Source organism: Denticeps clupeoides, chromosome 17, assembly GCF_900700375.1.
Source record: "Denticeps clupeoides chromosome 17, fDenClu1.1, whole genome shotgun sequence".
NCBI lineage: Eukaryota > Metazoa > Chordata > Actinopteri > Clupeiformes > Denticipitidae > Denticeps > Denticeps clupeoides.
In genome coordinates, this window is record NC_041723.1 from 7,930,773 (window position 1) to 7,950,618 (window position 19,846).

The following is a 19,846-nucleotide window of genomic DNA, read 5'->3' on the forward strand; positions in this document are numbered from 1 at the left end:
CAGGGCTGGTATTAACACACACAAGGCTGCGGGTGCAGAGGCAGCAGTTTACTCATTATCTCTACCGCGGCCGCAGATGGTGGAGATCGCAGGAGGAGATCCCCTACCCACGATACCTTGCAGTTTCCTGCGGTGGAAGCGGGGCGATCCCAGGAAGCTGTTCTTGATGGAGTTGAGGCGTGTCCTCCAGGGCATCCCACCAATGGAGGGGCTGGGCGGTGGGGTCGGGGAGGGTGTGCCCGCGGGGCTCTCCTTGGGTGTATGCACAGGGGTCCCTTTGGGGGTGGGGAGAGGGCTGCCCCGAGGGGAAGGGTGGGGAGTCACCTGTATGATGGGGATAGATTTGGTGCTGTGGTCAGAGCCCGGCACAGGGTGGAAGTGGTGCAGCCGGATGGGGGACAGGGGGACCACTGGTGAAAAGGGCACTGAGAGTTGGGGGCTAAGTAGTACGGGGGACGGCCGCCGCACCTGCGGGGTACCAAGTATACAAGGGGGCGGTGGCTGGCATGGCGTGGACGGCTCCGATTTGGCTGATGAGGGCAGCTCAGCTGCTGTAGAGGGAAGGGGGTTAGATTTGGTGGCTTGTAAGGGCTTGTCGGCGACCTTAGGCTTAGCTGGGAGGGTGTGGGTCTTTGGCTGAGACAGGAGGGGGTCGCTGTTGGGATGAAGGGAATTGGGGGTCTGAACGCCCGTCCGGTTGGGCTGAGGTTCAACCGGGGACCCGACAGGGCTGCAGTTGAGGGACTGGGAGAGGTCGGCTGACTGGGGGGGGACGCAAAACTTCCTGACAGGCTGAGGGGGGCAGTGGGGGGCATGCACCACACGACAATCGAAAGAAAAGTACAGAGCCAAGACAGGAAGAGAGAGAGAGAGACAGAGATACAGAAAGAAAAAAGAAGAAGTACACAAGAGAAGAAAAAAAAAAACCAGAGCATCCGGAAAAGGAAACACAAGCACACAGACCGGGGACGAGGTTGGGAAAAGGAGGTGAGTGTCAAAAAATGGAAAACAAACCATGAGGAGCAGCGCCGATGCAGAAGGGACAAAGAAAAAGAAAACATGCAGTTAGCCTAAACAGCCCAATCAAACAGCCAGGAGACAAGGCGGCAAGGCCGTGAATAAAAGCACGAAACAAAACTGCCATAATCCCAAATATTCAACCAAGCAGAACGGCAACCAAAGGCGTCCCTTCACCGTGAAGCACAAGCGGGGGCCTGTGAGCAGGGGCCACAGCCATGATGGAAGCGAAGATACGTGACTGTCACCTTGCGTGTCCCCTTAACTGTCAATCTTGAATGTCTGAAGCGTGTGTGCTGATCTCTGATCTCCTACACGGCTTCAGGCCACTCCCAAGGTTTTGATCTCATTCAAACTTGTATTTTTAGCCGCACTTTTCTCCTCGCTGCAGAAAAACGGGTCAGGGGTAAATGAGCTAGAGCAGTCGGCTACACAGCATTACGATCTTCTCTGGCCTAACACGCTGCTGTGGATGTGTTCATTCCAGTTCATTCATGAAGGTTAGATGGATACGTATATTTTGTGAAAAAGCCCAGACTTGCATTCTGAATAAAACATTTATTTTGTGAAGCTGCCTTGCTTTCTGACATGCGCACATTCACTGCAACATCAATTCTTATCATTCTTAGCAAAAACTTTCCATTTATCTTTCTATATTTGGAAAATTTGATGAAACAAGAATCTGAGGTTCACAGTGGATTTTAGAAATCAATTTAACTTTTAAATCAACTCGGGCTGCGTGTCGTGAGAGGCTCCAGCATTGGGCCTTCGGTAATCTGCGCAACAGCTCAAAACAAGTCATCTGTGTCAAAAAAAAAAGTTTTCTACAAGCTGCCGAGATAAATCAGAAAAGACGGATTTGCCGAACGGGTCCCCATGCTGGATTTCCGCGGCCACGACTGCTGAGGACAGGGCGGGATAATGGCGGATAGCTTACTAGGATGAAATTGGGACAAAAAACTTTGAAGTCCCTCCTCCCTGCTTCTGCCCACTAGTAACGGGCTGTGTCTGCGAGCGAAGCGTCCCAGCGCTGCATCAGCTTTCACAGAATCTTCTTATCCTGCCTCTATTTGTAAAAGTCCAACTGCAGGAAAAAAAATTCTATTTTATAACATTTAAAAAAAAAAACCCAACTGCCTTATTCTCTGCTCCCCCGGAATGGTCCCTGGAGACCCTAACAATCAGTGGAACCTAATTGTCATGATCCGATCCGGAAGGGGTTATTCCGCTCACTCACTAGTCACTAATCCACCTGAAGTTCCATAGCCTAAAAACCCTAATTCCAGCCAGTAAGGTGATTAGCAGATGTCATGGGAGCGGCCTGTGACATGGGATCTCTGGGTGCAGCACATGCTGTCGACACGAGGAGCAGGTATGATGCAATGGCAGCGGTGGATGCCTGAGAGGACAAGGCCGAAGACAGTGCGGGGAGAAAGGGAGAAGGGGACACTTACCCGTGGACTGCTGAGGGGGCTGGTGGACAGGCCGGAGGACGCGCCGCTGATGGACCGAGATCTGTGAGGAGACGGGGGGACAGAAACAGGCAGCGTTAGGCAACGTGTCAGGGAGTCTACTCAGGAGGGTCCACGGCGCTTTGGCATGTTTAATAAAAAACAAGAAATAAGTCAGATATCCTGGCAAACGAAGTGCCGATGATGAAAAACCTTCCATGTCTGCACTGCGCGCCAGTGAACAGTTCCGCTCAGGAAATTGAACCGGTAACAATGGCGTGCCTTTGTTTTTCGTCTGAACGACAGATGTTGAAACCAACCAAACAAGTCGATTCGGTCCAACAACGACCCACACAATCAATCAACATCCTGTTTCCATCAAGCGGGATTCCTGTCCGTGCACAGAGCACAGCTGTTCGATTTCTAAACAGGAACCGCCTGCTTTCTTCAGCATCGTTCCCCTGCTCCCCCCACCCATTTCAGAGAAACACAATTTACTCTGGCCGAGCAGGGGATGCTGGGATAGTGTAGTGTGGCACTCTTTGAGCAGCCAGGCCGATCACAGAAAGCAGGAATGTGATCCAGGCTCCTCCAGAGATCCCACTGAGACCTCAGACTTCCATCTAGACCCCCACAGGACTGGACAAGCAGCCCCCCAGAGTCTCTGTGCTTCAGCAGTCAAGAGAGGAGAATCAAAGAGAAGAGAAGAGACGAGACGAGAAGAGACGAGAAGAGACGAGAAGAGACGAGAAGAGAAGAAAATAAAAGTTTAAAGATATTTAGCACAATAGTGCAACAAGATTGTGGTCGTTCCATCCCCATCAGTGTGAAAACACAATAGAACAGAACAGAACAGAACAGAACAGAACAGAATAAAAGAGGAGAGGATAAGAACAGCTAGATTTAAACAGCTCACAGGAGCCATTAGGGCACAGCACCACCCACGTCCTCGATGTCTGTGTCTATGTGTGGCAGTGAGTGGGTGGTGAGAAGATGTTGCCAGCTATGCTGATTTTCAAACCGGGCGGAGGAGAGCTAAAAACACACATCACGTCTTCAGCGATACCGTGTACCGTGGCTGGACACCAAGCGTTATTAACATATTGTAAATATTAATGCAGCAAATAGCTGAAGGCCGTAGTCATAATTTCCTCGTGTCCCAACGCCCCCGTCTGCCCCCGACATCAGCGCTGCATCTGTCTCATGTCAAAAGAAAGCTCCAGCCAGCGTGGTGTTTGTTGCTTATGGCGACTGCAGGATCAACAACCTTTCTCTTAATGGTCCTCGTGTGGGTGGTGCAGCACTGGTCTCCACAACTTGAACTGGTGCCTGCATGCTGTGGCATTTGAAGTGGATTAATAGAGCTATGTGGTTTTTTTTTTCATTTGGAGGCACATGAAAAATACTGAAAATGGATTAAAGGGGTGACATCAGGGCAAGTTGGAGACAAGGGGAGGGAACCAGACTCCATCACATAACCGAGATGACCAGCGCCGGCCACTAAATGAAGATGTGGGCAATTCCATCTTTATTCCTGCCAGCAGAACAAATAAATGTCAAGGTGCTGTTTACACTGATTTGGGAAATTAGTGGCACTGATGCATACTTAATGTGAGTGATTAGGCATTTAACCGCTATGCATGTATCCTTAATAATTCCTCTGAAACGGACAGCAATGAACAGAAACACAATCTATTCATGTTTTTAAACTGTTTCACCTCATGTGAATAGCATTCATTGCTTCCCCCCTACTCACGTTTAAAACCATTAGACGCTTACATTCTGCCTGCCAGATTTAAATGTACGATTAACATGCTACAAAAATAATATACATATATTGATGTATAATTAATCATAAGGAAAACCTACTCCTGACATGCATGCAGTTAGTTATCAGACAAGCCATATGTCTGACTGTCATAGGGATCAAACATCACTGGACATTCAATCACACATATATGTATTCGCACACGCCTTTCAGCTGCACAAATCACAGTCCTTCCATCATATGTCAGCAGAGATCTGACTTGGCACAAAATATATTTCAAAGTGCGTTTTATTTTTTGACACACTCTGATCTCAAGTTCTCCGGGCCTCCAAGTCTGGAAAAAAAGTTTTCTGTGGGAGTAAGATAACAGGCTCACAGACACACACACACTCACACACACACACACACACACACACACACACAGATTTGTAAAGGCAGTAAAAAATGGCATGGTAACATGGGCCACAGGGAAATAATTTATACACTAGGTTTGATGGTCAAACTCACAAAAACAGAACAAATATCCCATCCACCCAGAAATAAAATCTACAAAACACACACACACAGAGAGAGAGAGAGAGAGAGAGAGAGAGAGAGAGAAAGAAAGACTACATCTAATGCCTACATTATCTTAATAGTCCTGAGGCTAGAAACAAGACACGCACAGAAACAGAAAGATGCTACATCAGGTACGAGGGGAGGTCAAATAAATTACAGGCACTATATCAGCTACTGTGCAGAGATGCAGGGATGCTTTTCCTCATTCATATCACACTCTGCGGCGAGGCTGGAAACACGCTTTCACATTTAGTGCATGCAGAGTGAAGTGAAGGTGACCGGTGTGAAGTACAGAGGACATGGATTGGACCCAGCCACCGCGTATGGAAAATGTCTGGTTGTAATTGCTGATGAGCAGCACGGCCATGCATGAATGGAGGCACAGAATCGCTTTGTATCATGAACACTAGTCCTCGGGTGACAAGCGTGCTTTAATCGAAAGAGCATAAATTGATATTAATGATTTTAGTCGGTGTTTCGTTGGGTTGTTTCTTCTTTTAATGCACTGGAGATTATACCATAAATTGCGATCTAATTGGAAAGCACTCGCCCCTCCTCCCAGAGTGCCACCACCCTCTGTTAACTCAATTACAAGTTCTTATTATCAATAAAACTGCATTAAAATAAAGTTAATTTGGCTGGCGGATCAATCAAGGGGTCAAGCGCAGCCCGTGGATGTCGGCTCTCAGAAAGAAATGCTCCCATCAAATACGTCGTGACATTTGAGTGAAAATGAAATGCATGATGAAATTGGGTTTCTGAAATGAGCTGGGATATTGACTGCAGGGGACCAACTGGGCTCTACGATGATGTAACTGTGATCACTGAATGTTGGGAAAGAATAATCAAACTGAGGAAAATTATTTATTGTCTCTCTATGATGAATAGAGAGGTAATGATGAATAGATGGTAAATGAATAATAATAAAAGCAATAAATGTCCAAAATCCCTTTTTTGGTGCAATAAAAGTAAAAGACGCCACCTCATATGAAAGCTGGCCTTCCGTGAGGAATGCATTTTGAAAAGCAACCCGGCACCTTTGCACGATGAGATGCATCAGAGAAGTTTTGCAGGACAAGAGAAACGAGTACCTTTCTTCTTTGCTGCTTTTGGGATGGGCCTCTGAGATATCCAAGCTCTTACTGAACACTGATTTACTACAACAGGAGACAAAGTGAACAGAAAGTCAATCGCTACATGTGGTCAACTGCACTGCCACCTGCTGATGGAGAACAAAGCAGAGAGCGCAACCGCCAATCTCAATCTCCTCTCCATCTCCCTCAGTGTGCGGCCGCCCTCCGAAGGGCCTGAAATTAGTTTTGACATCAAGACTTTCCAAAAGTGAGGTGGGGGGGATTTGGCTGCGGGGAGGTTTTTAAACTAATCAAAGATGTGGCTCTCCTGATGAGAAAAACGTAATGCGGTGACATTGGGGGTGTGCTCTTCGCGCTGCAGCAGCCATGTAGGATGCAGCTGCCTTCACAAGCTCTAAAGAACGGCCATGCATGCATGAACAAACACTAGACAGTCGAGACAGTACACTGATTGCATCTGAAAACTGATTAGCATCTACAGCAAGGCAGTGACATCCGTTCCCTCTCATAAACTCATTAAAAACAGCCTGCCGTCTGTAGTAGTTTAACCACAGAAGGACCGAAGAATAAATGAAATGGCTAGCCTCCCTCAGAAAGTCATAATGGGATATAGTGCCACATACAAGGACGCACGTTAATGGAACCAGTGGAGCACTGGGTGAAGCAGAAGGGGTTGAAAAGGCTTGTACGGTGCTTGATCCCCACCTCTGTCCGTGCTGCGTCATGTCGATGGCCCTCCTTGCTGGTACGGGCGACCCTCCGTCCGTCACGCTCAGCACCTCCATGGACTTGCGCTCTGGCCGCCGCTTGCCATGCCTGTTCAGCATGGGCGAGTCCACGCGCTTCCTGGGTGGGTCTGTGGGCGGGGTTAAAAGTAGAGATTTGATATTCAAAACAGCTTCTTTATTGCAGCACAGCCAATTAAACAGCAGCAGAAGTCAAACCAATTAAACAAAACAAAACACCCTATCTTCACCCTTTCATTTCATACAAAATTGATCAATTTTAATTTATTTGTACGCATATATTTAGTTTTTGGCAAAAGGGTTTATGTTTTTTTACAAGTATTATCATTGTGTACTGTATATACAAAGTTGTTGGTGCTGAATGAACAGACTGGGTGACGCTAGTTGTTAAATAGTTCCCCTAAACATTCCCCAGTCACCCCAGTTTGTATCAAGCGTGCTGAGAGGTGCTGAGATCAACTTCATTGGGCAGGTTGTCAGTGTAGGTCAGTGGGGCAGAAAGCTGCCCTGCTCGGCCCATTTAAATGATTTAATTGATCTCGGAGTTTACTTCCTGCTCCAGCAGACCGATAATTGGTCAGTGGGCTCTAACGTCTGCCATTTGTGTATTTGACTGAGTTGATTTCCTCATCAATTTGTCTTTCCTACTTAAATGGTCATTTAAGACACTTAGGGTAGATATTGGACATTCACCTTATAGTGTGTGAGCAGACCACCATTGGAAAAAACACCAGACTGCACAGCTACCGAACGAAAGCGCCACTGTTGTGGCACATACTTCATCCAAATACATGTCCAGGTGACTCTCACCTATCTCATTGCGGGGAGGAAGGTTCTGGTCCTCTTGGCTGGGATACCGCTCCTTGCGGTCCAGGAGCAGGAAGTAGATCATCTTCTCCTGATTATCGCTACAGCAGCAAAGAAGAAGGATGCCACAATACACGAATGAATTAATGAGGACTTATCATCACGGTTGGAATTACACAGTGACTGAACGACTGCTGTGGCAAAACAGTGGCAAAAAATTTGGTATTTCCTTTTGGCAGTGAGACACAGTTCCATCGATGGACTCATCCAGCAGTTGGCACTGTTGCTTAGCAACATAATTCCATCAGCAGATGCTTGTCACTTTAGTTCCCCAGTAAAACAGGAAAAAATGATTGAGAACGTTAATTCGAAAAACAAGATCCCAGTTCGAGCAACTCAGAGTGCCTCACAGCCAACCACAAAGCGAACATGAAACACCAGGCTACTGCAAGAAAAAGAAACATCCACGACAGTCGGGAAATTGAGCCAACACACGAGGGCTCAGGGTTACATTGCGTGACTATTCCATACGAAATGAACCCAAATCGGATGACATCCGCAGTCGGAAAGAGTCGAGTCAGGGAGCGGCGGATTAGTCCTGCTACTTCAGCTAGAAAAGCTGGAGTCTACGAGAGAGAGGGAGTTACACGGCTCCTCTTTGCCGTATTAACGGCCAGAGAGACAGGGAGGCTGGAGACGAACATCACACGCCAGCACTTTAGAAGGGAAATCAGAGGCCATTCATCATGCACAGCTATGCACCTCACAGATAAAATGCCTGATGGTAATTGTGCTACTTTTTGGATGATGGATGGAACCCCACAGAGGAACACCAATGCAGGGCTTCCCAAGGCCACTAAGGAACGTTCGTGTGTAGGGCTCCAGGGTCCATATATGCATGGCTCGATATAGAAACAATAACACAGAGGACAGGAGTTGCAGGAAGGAATTATAAGCGGCACTGAGTCTGGGGAAACAGGCGGCGGTGGCCAGTTTAGCAGAGAAAAAATGGCGAGCTTGATGTACGGCCTCTGAAACAGCAGCTGACAGACTCGCCGCTTTTCATACGATGTGAAACTTAAAGGAAAGATAGGAGAGAAAACGCTGCCTTACATCATCTCCAATCCTTCCACTCATCTCTCTCTCGCCTGTATGTTCGCCCTTTTTCTCATTTCTCCAGTTCTTCTATCTGTTCTTATCTTTGCATCTTATCCTTCCCCTCACTCCTCCTGCACATTTTCCATATTCCGAGCTCTGTCTTCCCTTTCTTCCCTCCTGTCCTATCCTCCCCCTCCCACCCCTCTTACGCATCACTGGTGAGACGTTTATTTCATTTATAAAGACAGAAAATGTTCACGTGAAGTTAAACATGGGACTGAAAATTCCAGTAGACTTCAGTCCCTTTTCCCCTCATTACTCCAAATCATGTAAATTTCTATATGTCTTTTGATGCAGCAAATTTGTTTGTATTTGTATTCATATAAAAGTGTTGATGGGTACAGTATTTGTTTGAATGTTTATGTCTGGCTGCTTGTCTGCATATGCCAACTGTTTTATATCTCAGTGTTGCCAGGTTGAATTTGAAATTTCTGACATCCACCCTGTTTCTGAGCCCCACCCCACCTTTGACCCCCATTCCCAGGCTCGTCCTCAGATTGTTACTCACTCCTCTGAGAGCAGGTCCTTCATGAGCTTGTTCTTGTCCCTAAAGCAGCCCAGCGAGTGCATGCTCTCCAGGACGTCAGGATCGATGTCCTCGGCCGAGGGCAGTGTGCGGATGGCCACCTTCCTGGGGACAGGCTGCTCCGGCTCTGGCTCATTCTTGCCCCCACTGTGGAGAGAACAGAAGTGTCGGGCGCCTGTTAGGTCTCCTGTGCCACCTCCCCTCAGCCTGCAGCAGTGTAACATGGATGGAGTGTGACCTGTTATGTCTTGGAGATGATGGTGGAGGAGCTATTTCTTCCTTCTCAGTCATTCTATTCACTGGAGCCATCTGTTGTACACGATGCCCAGCGTACATGGGACCCAGTTCAGACCGCATTCTGCCTAATGGCTCAGGTGCTTTGGGGACTGGGGGTTATGACTGTGTGTGTATGTGTGTGTGAGAGACCCCATGGCAACGGAAGGATGGGGAAATGGGCTGGCTGGCATGTCGGCCACAGCTCTTTCGAGGAAGCCAAACGACTGGCATTTGAGCAGACAGCTCTCCCCGCTGGGCTGCCGGATCTCTGTCCTTGTTGCCGACGTGCCGAGGCCGCACCATTCATCAGAGCAGCAGCATCACGGCAGAAGCTTCCCCCACCACACACACTCACACACACATCCTTACACACTTTCTATAAATACAATCACTATACTTAGCCCAGTGCTTACTCCCCCACCACACATACATGCAGATTCACATGTAACATACACACCGTGCCCACACATACACGGCATGGGTCTTTAAACACCACACACACACCCTGACAGTCAAACTCCTCACCCCACCACAACACAAAACACACATGTACAGGTTTGACCCAATATTCAGGATTTTCATTGCAAGCAGACCAAATGACCCCTCCCAGAAGAGTCAGTCTAACCCTTACAACCCCACACGGCAGCCTCTTCAGCATGGGTCGTTTATTCTACATGACAGGTGACCCCACTGGTCACCGACACACAGGATTTTGTGTGTTAGTGTGTACTCACATGTACCAAGTGTGCTTCTGGATCTGCTCTAACTGTAAGAGAAAGAGAGAGAGAAGAAGGTCACACAACATACAAGACATTAATAAGTACAGTACAGAATCGCAGAAAAAATATCTGTCAAAACTCTCTAGTGAGAATTCAAAACATTACTATGTCATTCAACCGGTTTTTAATTACACGATAAGCTTCAGAACGCTGGAACAGAACACAGAAATTAGACTTCAAAAATGAAAAAAAAAAAAATCTGGTTGTAAAAATCTCCTGGACTAAAAGAGCTCTTACCTACATTTTATTATTTGTATATTAAATATATAAAAAAATGGTTGGGTTCTGAGTTTTATGCGAACAGTATCTACAGATTAGGTCCTAGTGAACCAAACGAGGAATTTCAATGAAGGATATTTAAAGCACGTATATAAGTTGCTCTGGATAAGACCGTATGCCAAATGCTATAAATGTAAGTACAGAAAGTGAAGTATATACTGTATTGTTTGTTTGAGTACACAGTCACAAATGATGTTGATCTGTATTGACTCTGTATACACATGCTCTTACAGTATGTAGTATATTTGTGCAGACATAAATGAATATTGTGTATTGGGGGGTTGTTGAGACAGGGTTTGGACCCACTTCTCTCCTCAGTGGGAAGGGAAACCATAAAATCAACAGAAACTGAGTTTTCATATCACCCTTATGCTACGGTAAAATATTTAGTCTAGTATGATGATGCACCCAACCATAGGCGAAGAGCTTAATTGAATGGTTGATGTGTGTGAAAATGATATATGACTTTCACATCTCAATCCAAACGAACACCTATGGAAGATTCCGGAACATCTCCACCACCACTAGCATACTAAATAAGGGAACGTCTACTGAAAGAAGACTCCCAAAGGAGCCACTAGGAGTCACCAAGACGCTTGGTTTTGTTGGTTTTGCCTGTAATATGTTACCCATCTGTACATGACGTTTGTCTTTGATGTATCTCTCCCTGCGTTCCGGTGCTAGCGATTAGCATTAGGTGATGAATGGACATTTGCGGCTGTCTGAACCGCGGAACTGGATATCCCACGTCTGTGACCCTGGCAAAGTCAGCCGGGGAAATTAACGGCAGAGGGAATGAAAATGTAATCAAGACGAAGACAGAGGCAATCAATCTTCCGTCTGAAGCGGGAGGACCGAGCGCACTGATGAAGAGTACTGAGAGGAGAAGCCGAAGCCGTCCTGTCACAAATTTGCATAAATACAAATAAAGAGGTCAAATTCTAAACATATTTATGAAAAATCATCATGTTTCTTCTGTTTGCACAACGAACACACATACAGTGGGCCACCAATTGTGCAAGTTCTACCACTTAAAAAGATGAGAGAGGCCTGTAATTTTCATTTTAGGTATATCTCAACTTCGAGAGACAAAATGAGAAATAAAAATCCAGAGCATCACATCCCCTGATTTTTAAAGAATTTATTTGCAAATTAAGGTGGAAAATTAGTATTTAGTCACTAACAAACAAGCAAGATTTCTGACTTTCACAGACCTATATCTTCTTCTGTAAAAGGTTCCTCTGTCCCGAACTCATTACCTGTATTAATGGCACCGGTTTGATCTCATTATCAGTATAAAAGACACCTGTCCACAACCTCAAACAGTCACACTCCAAACTCCACTAGGGCCAGGACCAAAGAGCTGTGTAAGGACACCAGAAACAACATTGTAGACCTTTCGTTCTTTCTTTTTTTTTTTTTAAATTGCATGTTTAAAAACCATCTTTCTTTCTTCCATTTCTCACTTTTCTTGTTTATTCATTATGCCGAACTCCCGCAGGTCTCTGAAGCCACTTTACCCCGCGGCCCCCGCACACTCAATGGACACAATCAATGTTGGAGTCGATGTAAATTGTTTTCTGGCCTCACACCCAGCTCAGACTGGCGCAGCATATCACATTAAACACCGAGGCGACCCGATGGACTTCACTTCTCAGTTGGTGGTCTGATCACAGATCCATTCCGATCAATAGTGCCTGGCCGGGAACAATGCGCCCGGTTAGCACGGGGAGGTCCGGCACCGCCACAGAATCTGTTCTTATTGAGGGATGCAACTCATCGAAAATAATGGCTCATTGTCATCCGGAAAGGCACGTCTGCACACACACTGCACACAATTTGTCACTGAACAGCTCTCTGTGGCCATTGCGGTGACGACAAGTGACAGACTTTTTGAGGTGCTGCAGTGCCAGATTCTGGGACCTCAATTCTCTCCAGTCTGAGATTCGATTTGAAACGGTGGATCGGATCAATCAATCAGTTTCCCCAAATGCAGAAGATCTGGACACAAATATGGCTGACGTCTTTCACGCCGCGTATGGCCGTTCGCTAAAGTGATAGGACAGAGAAAAGGAAAACCTCCGGGGGACAGGGAGGAAACAGTCACGCTGCGAGAGTGATTACAGGTTGACAGCAGTGTTCTTTTTAAAGAGAAATCGGTGGAGTGACTGCGCGTGTTCACCACGCTCGCACTCAGCTCTTCCCCTGCTGGCGGCTTTCCACAAAAACACAGCCATCTTTCGGCTGAATTCATAGAATCAAGAGACTGAACCCTGAGACCTCCTGCAGGACGGGAGTCATGCGGAGCACCGCGCTTATTAAACCGAAACCCCAACGATGAAGTTTGGGACGGGTGCCGCTGGCATTGCGCAATTAAAAGTTTGAAACTCTGAATTGGGATCTTTATTCTCTCCTAAGACGTTCAAGATGCTTTAAAGCACAATTGATATAGGATTCAGTATAACACTGCAAATGATTTATTTTGATGGTTAACCTAAGAGTTAAGGTTAATAGTCAATAATTAACCTAATGTTAAGGTTGAAGTGGGCCATAATCTGTCAACACTATATAAGATGTAGTACGTGGCGCATAATAATGTCATTTAAACACGGAATCTGTTTATTTATGTGAATCCAGAAGATAATTTAACATTAGTGAACATGACCCATGTTTCAGGCTGATGTGAGGTGCAAATTGAATGTGATTTTCATCCGATTTTAATCAAACATCCTTTGGTTTCACCTTTAGGAGACTGTCCTCATGCTCTGCCCCACGCTGCATGCAGAAAGCACATTACAGTTGAGAGTGGAGAGCAGAGAGGACTCAGGTCGTATCACTTTGCCCTGCTATGAACTCTGCGATTACAGGAATCAAAATGACCCCTCCACGTTTGTTTACACAGTATCATTCCAGACAAACCGCAGGAATGCCGTCTCTGAGGTGCATGTGACATTCTGCTAGGATCCAGACATTTTATAAATGACTGCACTGGCAGAGCAGGACATCGGCCACGCTAAACCGCTCCCATCAGTCACAGCTCTGAAACCCCCATCCCGGCTGACCTGAACTGAAAAGTGTTCACACACTCGTCGGTTCATCGGTACGGTTCACCTCAGACCATCCCTCCTCTTTCCCTAGTCAGCTGGCACGGTGATATATAGTCCGGACGCACAGGAGTGCGACATTAGCATTCATCCAAGGGCAGCGGCTCAAGAGGACTGTGCCTGTGATCCAGCACAAAGGCGTCGGCATCTCCATATTCCGACTGGGCCCAAAAAAAAAAAAAAACAAAGGACGCCACTGGGTGGACTGCTCACGCTCCAAGTACTCCGAGTCCTCCTATTATTTACATCTCACACCACTCTACCCTCTCATGCGGGCCCTCTGGCCCTCACTATCTGAGCCACTTTGTCAAGGTCGCTGTGCGTTTCCTGAATCTGACGGGAATGAAGAGAATAACGGAACGTGGTAAAATACACCAGGAAAGAGCACAGATTTGGAGACGGGGAGGACAACTGCAGCTGACTGAGCTGAAGGTCTACCATTAACATACTGAAACGAAGCAGTCGGGAGGAACTGACCGTCAGCCTTTTGGTGGCGTCCACCTCAATCATCCCCCGCAGAAGGTTCTGGCAGTCTGGCGGGATGAAGTGCGGCATGTGAAATACGCCCAGCTTCACTTTCTCTAACAAGTTTCGTAAATTGTCGTCATCGAATGGCAGGGCGCCCTGTGAGCCGGGATAAAGGGGAGACAGAGAGAAAAAAGGTCACATGAACAAACATTCATTTTTAATGAAGAAACAAAAAATAAATAAACAGACCATTTGAGCACAAGTGGAAAAAATTGCATAATTGTGAGATCCGTGCATGCGAATAGTAAAAACTATGTGATATATATGAGCAGGAAGCCACCCAAATATGGGAGTTGTGAATATCCAGCCCTTTCTTGATTCTGAGTGCTTATTTCTGAAAAACCCAAAAGGCAGGCTTGTTCTAATGCAATATGCAATATGAACAATATGCAAACAAGCTGAATCTTAATTAAGCAGCCATTTGGTTTTCTATTGAGAAATGTAATTTTATGGATTATAAATCTTGATACAATTAGAACAGCACAGAGGGCGGCTTCTCCAGGTTAGCACAATCAACAAATAAAACCATTAAGTTAAACATTAAAATCTATTCTAATATTTACTGCAATCACTGCAGTTGCACACGTCCTGCAGAAAACTACCGGGACCCAGGAAAAAACTTTAAAGCTTACGTTAAAATATTTTATGCGTTGCCCATAGCTAAAATTAAACTGAAGGACGCGTATGAGCAACTACATGATGTCCAATGATCTAGCATTACTCTAATAAAAATCTAGGGTCGTCGATCCATTCTTATTATTGCACATAATCAATATGAAGGTCATCAGCTCAAAAAAAAAAAAAAAAAAAAAGAATGAGAAGAAAGAAGGGGGTTGGGATCAGGAGCAGCAGATACAACATACTTGACTGTAAGTGGTCCAATTACTGTAATGCACCAGCAGAAACAAAGAATGTCAGAAACATAACAAGCGGCGCGGGAGAAACCTCTTCCCTGATCATTATCTTTGTTTACCACCTCTCCATTCTCTTATTCTCGCATCAGAGTCGTTCATCAGTGGCCCTGACACATTACAGATGTTCACGTTTGATAAATGACCGTGGCCCCATGGTGGAGCGAGCGAGGCGCGCTTGCCTAAAATATGATCCAAACAAACCTTAACTACCGGGGGAGAGAAAGTGTCAAACGGAATCAAACAAACCCTGCTTTATAAGCGCTAAAAGCACAAAGGCTGAAGTCGGCGTCCAGCGAGGGATTACTTATTTACATTAGTGCCTCACAGACACCATAAATGGGTGAGGTTTGTACACCGGGAATAATGAAAATACTTTTAATGCAAGGGGAACAAAAACGGTTCAAAAACATTCATTTTCAGTCCGGTCACATTTCGACGGCGAGCCTCTCCTCTGTAGAACACAGAGAATCCTGATGCCAAAAGGCAGTCTGTCAGCGCGAGTATTTATTTTTGGCTTAGTCTTCTGGTTCTGCGCTTTCTGACTGCTGCTCAGAATGAATATTTCATGTTGTGGGGATGTGAACGAACCACAGCGGCGCATGAAAAAGCAACAGACTCCATGGCCAAAACACTGCGAGGCATAAAAGGACATGTGCTCCCGCAAAAGCAGGATGGACACGAGCTGGAGATAATCTGATAAGAATGTGTCCTAATCTGCCTTCTGGGGCTCACACGAGGTCACAACTCAGTCTCTGTTAAAGGAACTATTGCACTGAAAAGTATTAGTGTGTGACCTGACATTAGAACTGTACTTATTTCCATACCCCAACAGATATTTTAGATCAATGATTGATTAAATTTTTTTATTGTTGAAGTATTATGCATGATAATACTTCATGTATACTAAATATAATATTGTCACACTTGTCTGATTGGAAATAAAGCATGCTACCCAACCATTAGGGCTTAGAGCATGTCTGCCAGAAAACAGGATATGTATTTTGTTGCATAAAGGCGATTTAATGCTACACAATGCACTCTGATCCACCTTGGTTCAAGGTAAAAGAGAGAGTAAGTACAGTGGGGTGGTTATCCCTAACTATTTGATGACCATGAAATCATTCAACGTGGATTCTAATCAATTTTCCTAAGGTTAAAAAAAACATATAATCAAGATAAATTTAAGTTATCCAAGAGGCTGTGAGCAAATTCCTTTCAAACTTCTACTGACTGCAGAAGCAGGCTCAGCATGTCCTGCTGGGACTTTTCAATATGCGAGAGCTGTGCTGTCGCTCTCCAAAAATGTTGCATCCAGCCATACTTTTATCATCAAGTTGACTTCTTTTTTTAGTCAAATTCAAAGTGGGTGAAAGATTTTGTCAGAGTATACTCATCACTCTGCATTCCTGACAAGGCTTTCTGACTATGCTTAACACCAGAGCCTTAAGGTTTGGGGAATGGGAGGACATCCCTTTAACTGACACTGGGGTGGAGAGGAAAGATTGAGGGACAAGAGAGAAGTGCACAGCAACATAAAGTTGTGATTCCCTCTCTGCAACTTCCAAGCCCATGCCGTTCGAACTGACGCAGTGAATTTGAGAAGTTTACACACGAGCAACACCAGCAACATTTTTAAGCATTAAAGGGACACTTACCACCAAAAGAGCAAACAGGATGACTCCACAACTCCACACGTCTGCTTTCCTGCCATCATACTTTTCTCCCTAATGGCCAGATACAGAGAAGGGTCAGATTTTACGTGTACTAAACACATCCACAGTAGTGCTATTGGGTTTTATTCAAGCAACATACTAAATACACTGGGTTTCGACAGGTCAATTATCTCCAAATCTCCATCTTAAACACTCTCTTATTTCTTAAAGTCCAGTATCTGATTTTAAAAGCCTCAGATGTATCTGAGAACAACATTCCTGGTGTGAATTGCTAATAATCATTGTACTATAATACCATTGCAGAGTGAAATGTAGTTAATAAACGTAACGCTAAAAAAATGTCCATGATGTTCACAATCCTGTGGCAAGTCAGTTATTAAGGTGGCCAAATAGTTCATGCTCCTGGAGCCTTACTGTATAATATTTTCCATATGATCTCAAACTGAAAATGTTCCCTGTTTCCACCACATTTTTGATCCTCCGCCAAACTTAAGAACGCATTTGTATAGAAAGCGGGGTTGCTGCATGATGCTGCACTCCTACTCCATAATCAGCTTCCCACGTAAGTAAATTTGCAAGGTGAAGCGGCCAACTTCACAGCAGGATGGCTTCAAACAGCTGGAACCACAGATCTGAACTCCAGCTGTGCCTCTCAGCCATCTCTGGCCAGGTTTCCCTCAAAGTGCTTTAGGATGAAAAAATTCTCCACATAGACTGACTGCACAATTTTCTCTCCAGAAAAGTTGTAAGTTCATGTGTATATATGTGTATGAAATAGCTATGAAGTTAAAAACATTTCAAACACATGAGAATTAATATTGGAAACTTATATGCCAACAAACACCTATCCACTAAATGTCCAGACAAGCATTTGAACACTGGGAAATAATTTTTAAATCCTGTGACACTAATTTATTAATATCTGATATGGTCTAAACCCATAATAAACCAGTTTCAAAGCACACTTACCCTAATCACCTCTGGGCAGGCGTAGTGGGGGGATCTGTGGAAGAGCGGAGAAATTAGTCACTTAATTCTCTGATTAATGCAAAAAAATAAATAAAGATCTGTGCAATCTGTGAGACTACAGTTCAAAGTTATGTTAAACACCTCAATCGTATCATATGCTAATTTTGACACAGCCTCCCACGTAGGAAACACGCGATGTACTCAATAAACCGGCAAAAACAGACAGAAACATGGTGTTGCTGAACAGCGTCGGGCCAAGACGGAACTGCGCTTAACGTTTCCCCACCCATCTCCTCCACACCTGCTCTCGGGATTCTAATGAAGTTCCATCCAAAGCTGGCAAACACGGGGGCTTATTAGGAGCAAGGGTGTCAGGCGTATTTACGAGCAGCTCTGCTGATGGGCGAGCAGGGTGATGCGCTGTCAACAAGCCCAACGCCAAGATTTCCTCAGAACAAAGTTCAAACAATCACTGCTAATCATGCAGCAACCCCGCTTGCTGTACAAATGCGTTCTTAAGTTTGGCGGTGGATCAAAAACCGATGCATGCACAAAAACACCCTGATACAACTCACATCAAACCATTCACCCTCCCACTACAGTCGTGTCCAGGTCTTCTCCACCATCCTGCACCAGCGCTGCCTAATGGGCAAGCAACGTGCCTCCAACGGCGCTCCGTGGCCCAGCCAGTGCTGACATTCACCGGCTGCAACTAGTCCGTCCCGACACCGCACCTTCTTCTGGGTCTCTGGCTTCAGCGGGACAGACTGTGGACACCCACGCCGGGCTCCCTATGCAGCCAGCACCACTACATTTACATTTACATTTAGAGCATTTACCAGATGCCCTTATCCAGAGCGACTTACAATCAGTGGTTACAGGGACAGTCCCCCCCCGGAGCAACTTAAAGTGTCCTGCTCAGGGACACAATGGTAGTAAGTGGGATTTGAACCTGGGTCTTCTGGTTCATAGGCAAGTGTGTACTACCACACACACACCACTAGAAGTCCCACCCCGCAATGCACCCAGTCTTCATCTAGCTCCCTGGCTTTAATGGGGCCAGCAGCAGCATAACCAACTTGGACCACCAAGCGCAGGATGGCTGGTGATCTAGTGCCCCCTGGTCTTCAAAATGGGCTTTGCCAGACCCAATGAGCCCGGTCCGATCTGAGTATGATGTGAGGGCACCAAAATCTCGTCTCACAATACAAGCATCTGCATGACAGATCCACATTATTTGCAGGTTTAAACTTCTCAATCAGAAGTGCACTAATGCTAAAGGTTTATCCCTCTCAGAACATCACTCTCAGAACATGAAAATGATGCCACAGAAATCATATCCGGTGGGCTCTGCATAGCTTTCAGATGATACTTTGGGAAGTGATGAAATAAATAAAGGCACATTAAGATCCTCCGTTTTTCCTAAATAAATGGGTTTGCCGGGGGAGCCCCCGCGGCGCACGGTGTCACTACATCAATCCTTTCAGGGCGATTCGCTAGAGCTAATTTCCGTTCGCGTTCCACGGCGCAGGGGGAAGAGCGGCAGAACTCGTTCTGGTGGAATTATGAGGTGGCATTTCAACCAGGCGCTACACGCCGCTGCAGCTGGTGCTGGAGGTGGTGTTCCTCTTCTCCAGTGAACAGACAATTGAGACGGAAGAGCCGTTTCCGCACGCCCTCAGGCCAGCGCTTCCGTACTCACATGAAATCTGCTGCAAATGGCTGCTTTTTAATAGTCGGCAAAAACAAAAACAGCTTATTTGGATCTCTGTCCCTGTGCTGACAGCCCCCCGTAACCAAAAAATTCTAACGATACGAGGCTCCATTAAGGAAAAAAATGGGCAAACGCGCTAATGAAACTGCGAGCCGCGTTGTCGCGAAACGAGCGTGTTAACATGGAAATGTGCCAATGGCGCCTAAGCCCGTACATACAAGCCCTATTACCTTGCAGCCTGCCAATCCACCAGAAGACCACCACCCGTGGCAAATCGAATACATTTGTGTCACGTCGACCTGTAACGTGCGGCGCAAAGATGAATGTGTTTAATTAAAAACTGTCATATCTACTCTTAGAGACGATGGAGCCAGGCATGCAGCGACTATCAATAAAGAACCGCGCCGCCTTAGTCACGCGGCGCCCAGGCGCAGGAAGGGACCGTGGCCGGACACGTGCGTGGGAATGTGTTTTAACAAGACTCA

General features: G+C 45.9%; 1 protein-coding gene across 12 annotated transcripts in view; it reads right to left on the reverse strand.

Annotated features, from left to right (window-relative positions):
• brsk2a (BR serine/threonine kinase 2a) overlaps window positions 1-19,846 on the reverse strand; it is a 102,554-nt gene that overhangs the window by 12,044 nt on the left and 70,664 nt on the right. For 4 of the 12 annotated variants that reach the window (XM_028957716.1, XM_028957718.1, XM_028957721.1 and 1 more), the window contains exons 6-15: window positions 17,648-17,681; window positions 16,661-16,729; window positions 14,041-14,187; window positions 10,136-10,167; window positions 9,108-9,272; window positions 7,445-7,542; window positions 6,594-6,744; window positions 5,886-5,951; window positions 2,472-2,532; window positions 108-792 (exon numbers count right to left, since the gene is read on the reverse strand). In XM_028957716.1, coding sequence (XP_028813549.1) covers window positions 108-792; window positions 2,472-2,532; window positions 5,886-5,951; window positions 6,594-6,744; window positions 7,445-7,542; window positions 9,108-9,272; window positions 10,136-10,167; window positions 14,041-14,187; window positions 16,661-16,729; window positions 17,648-17,681 — 1,508 coding nt within the window. The other 8 variants (XM_028957727.1, XM_028957726.1, XM_028957722.1 and 5 more) reach the window with 7 other exon arrangements.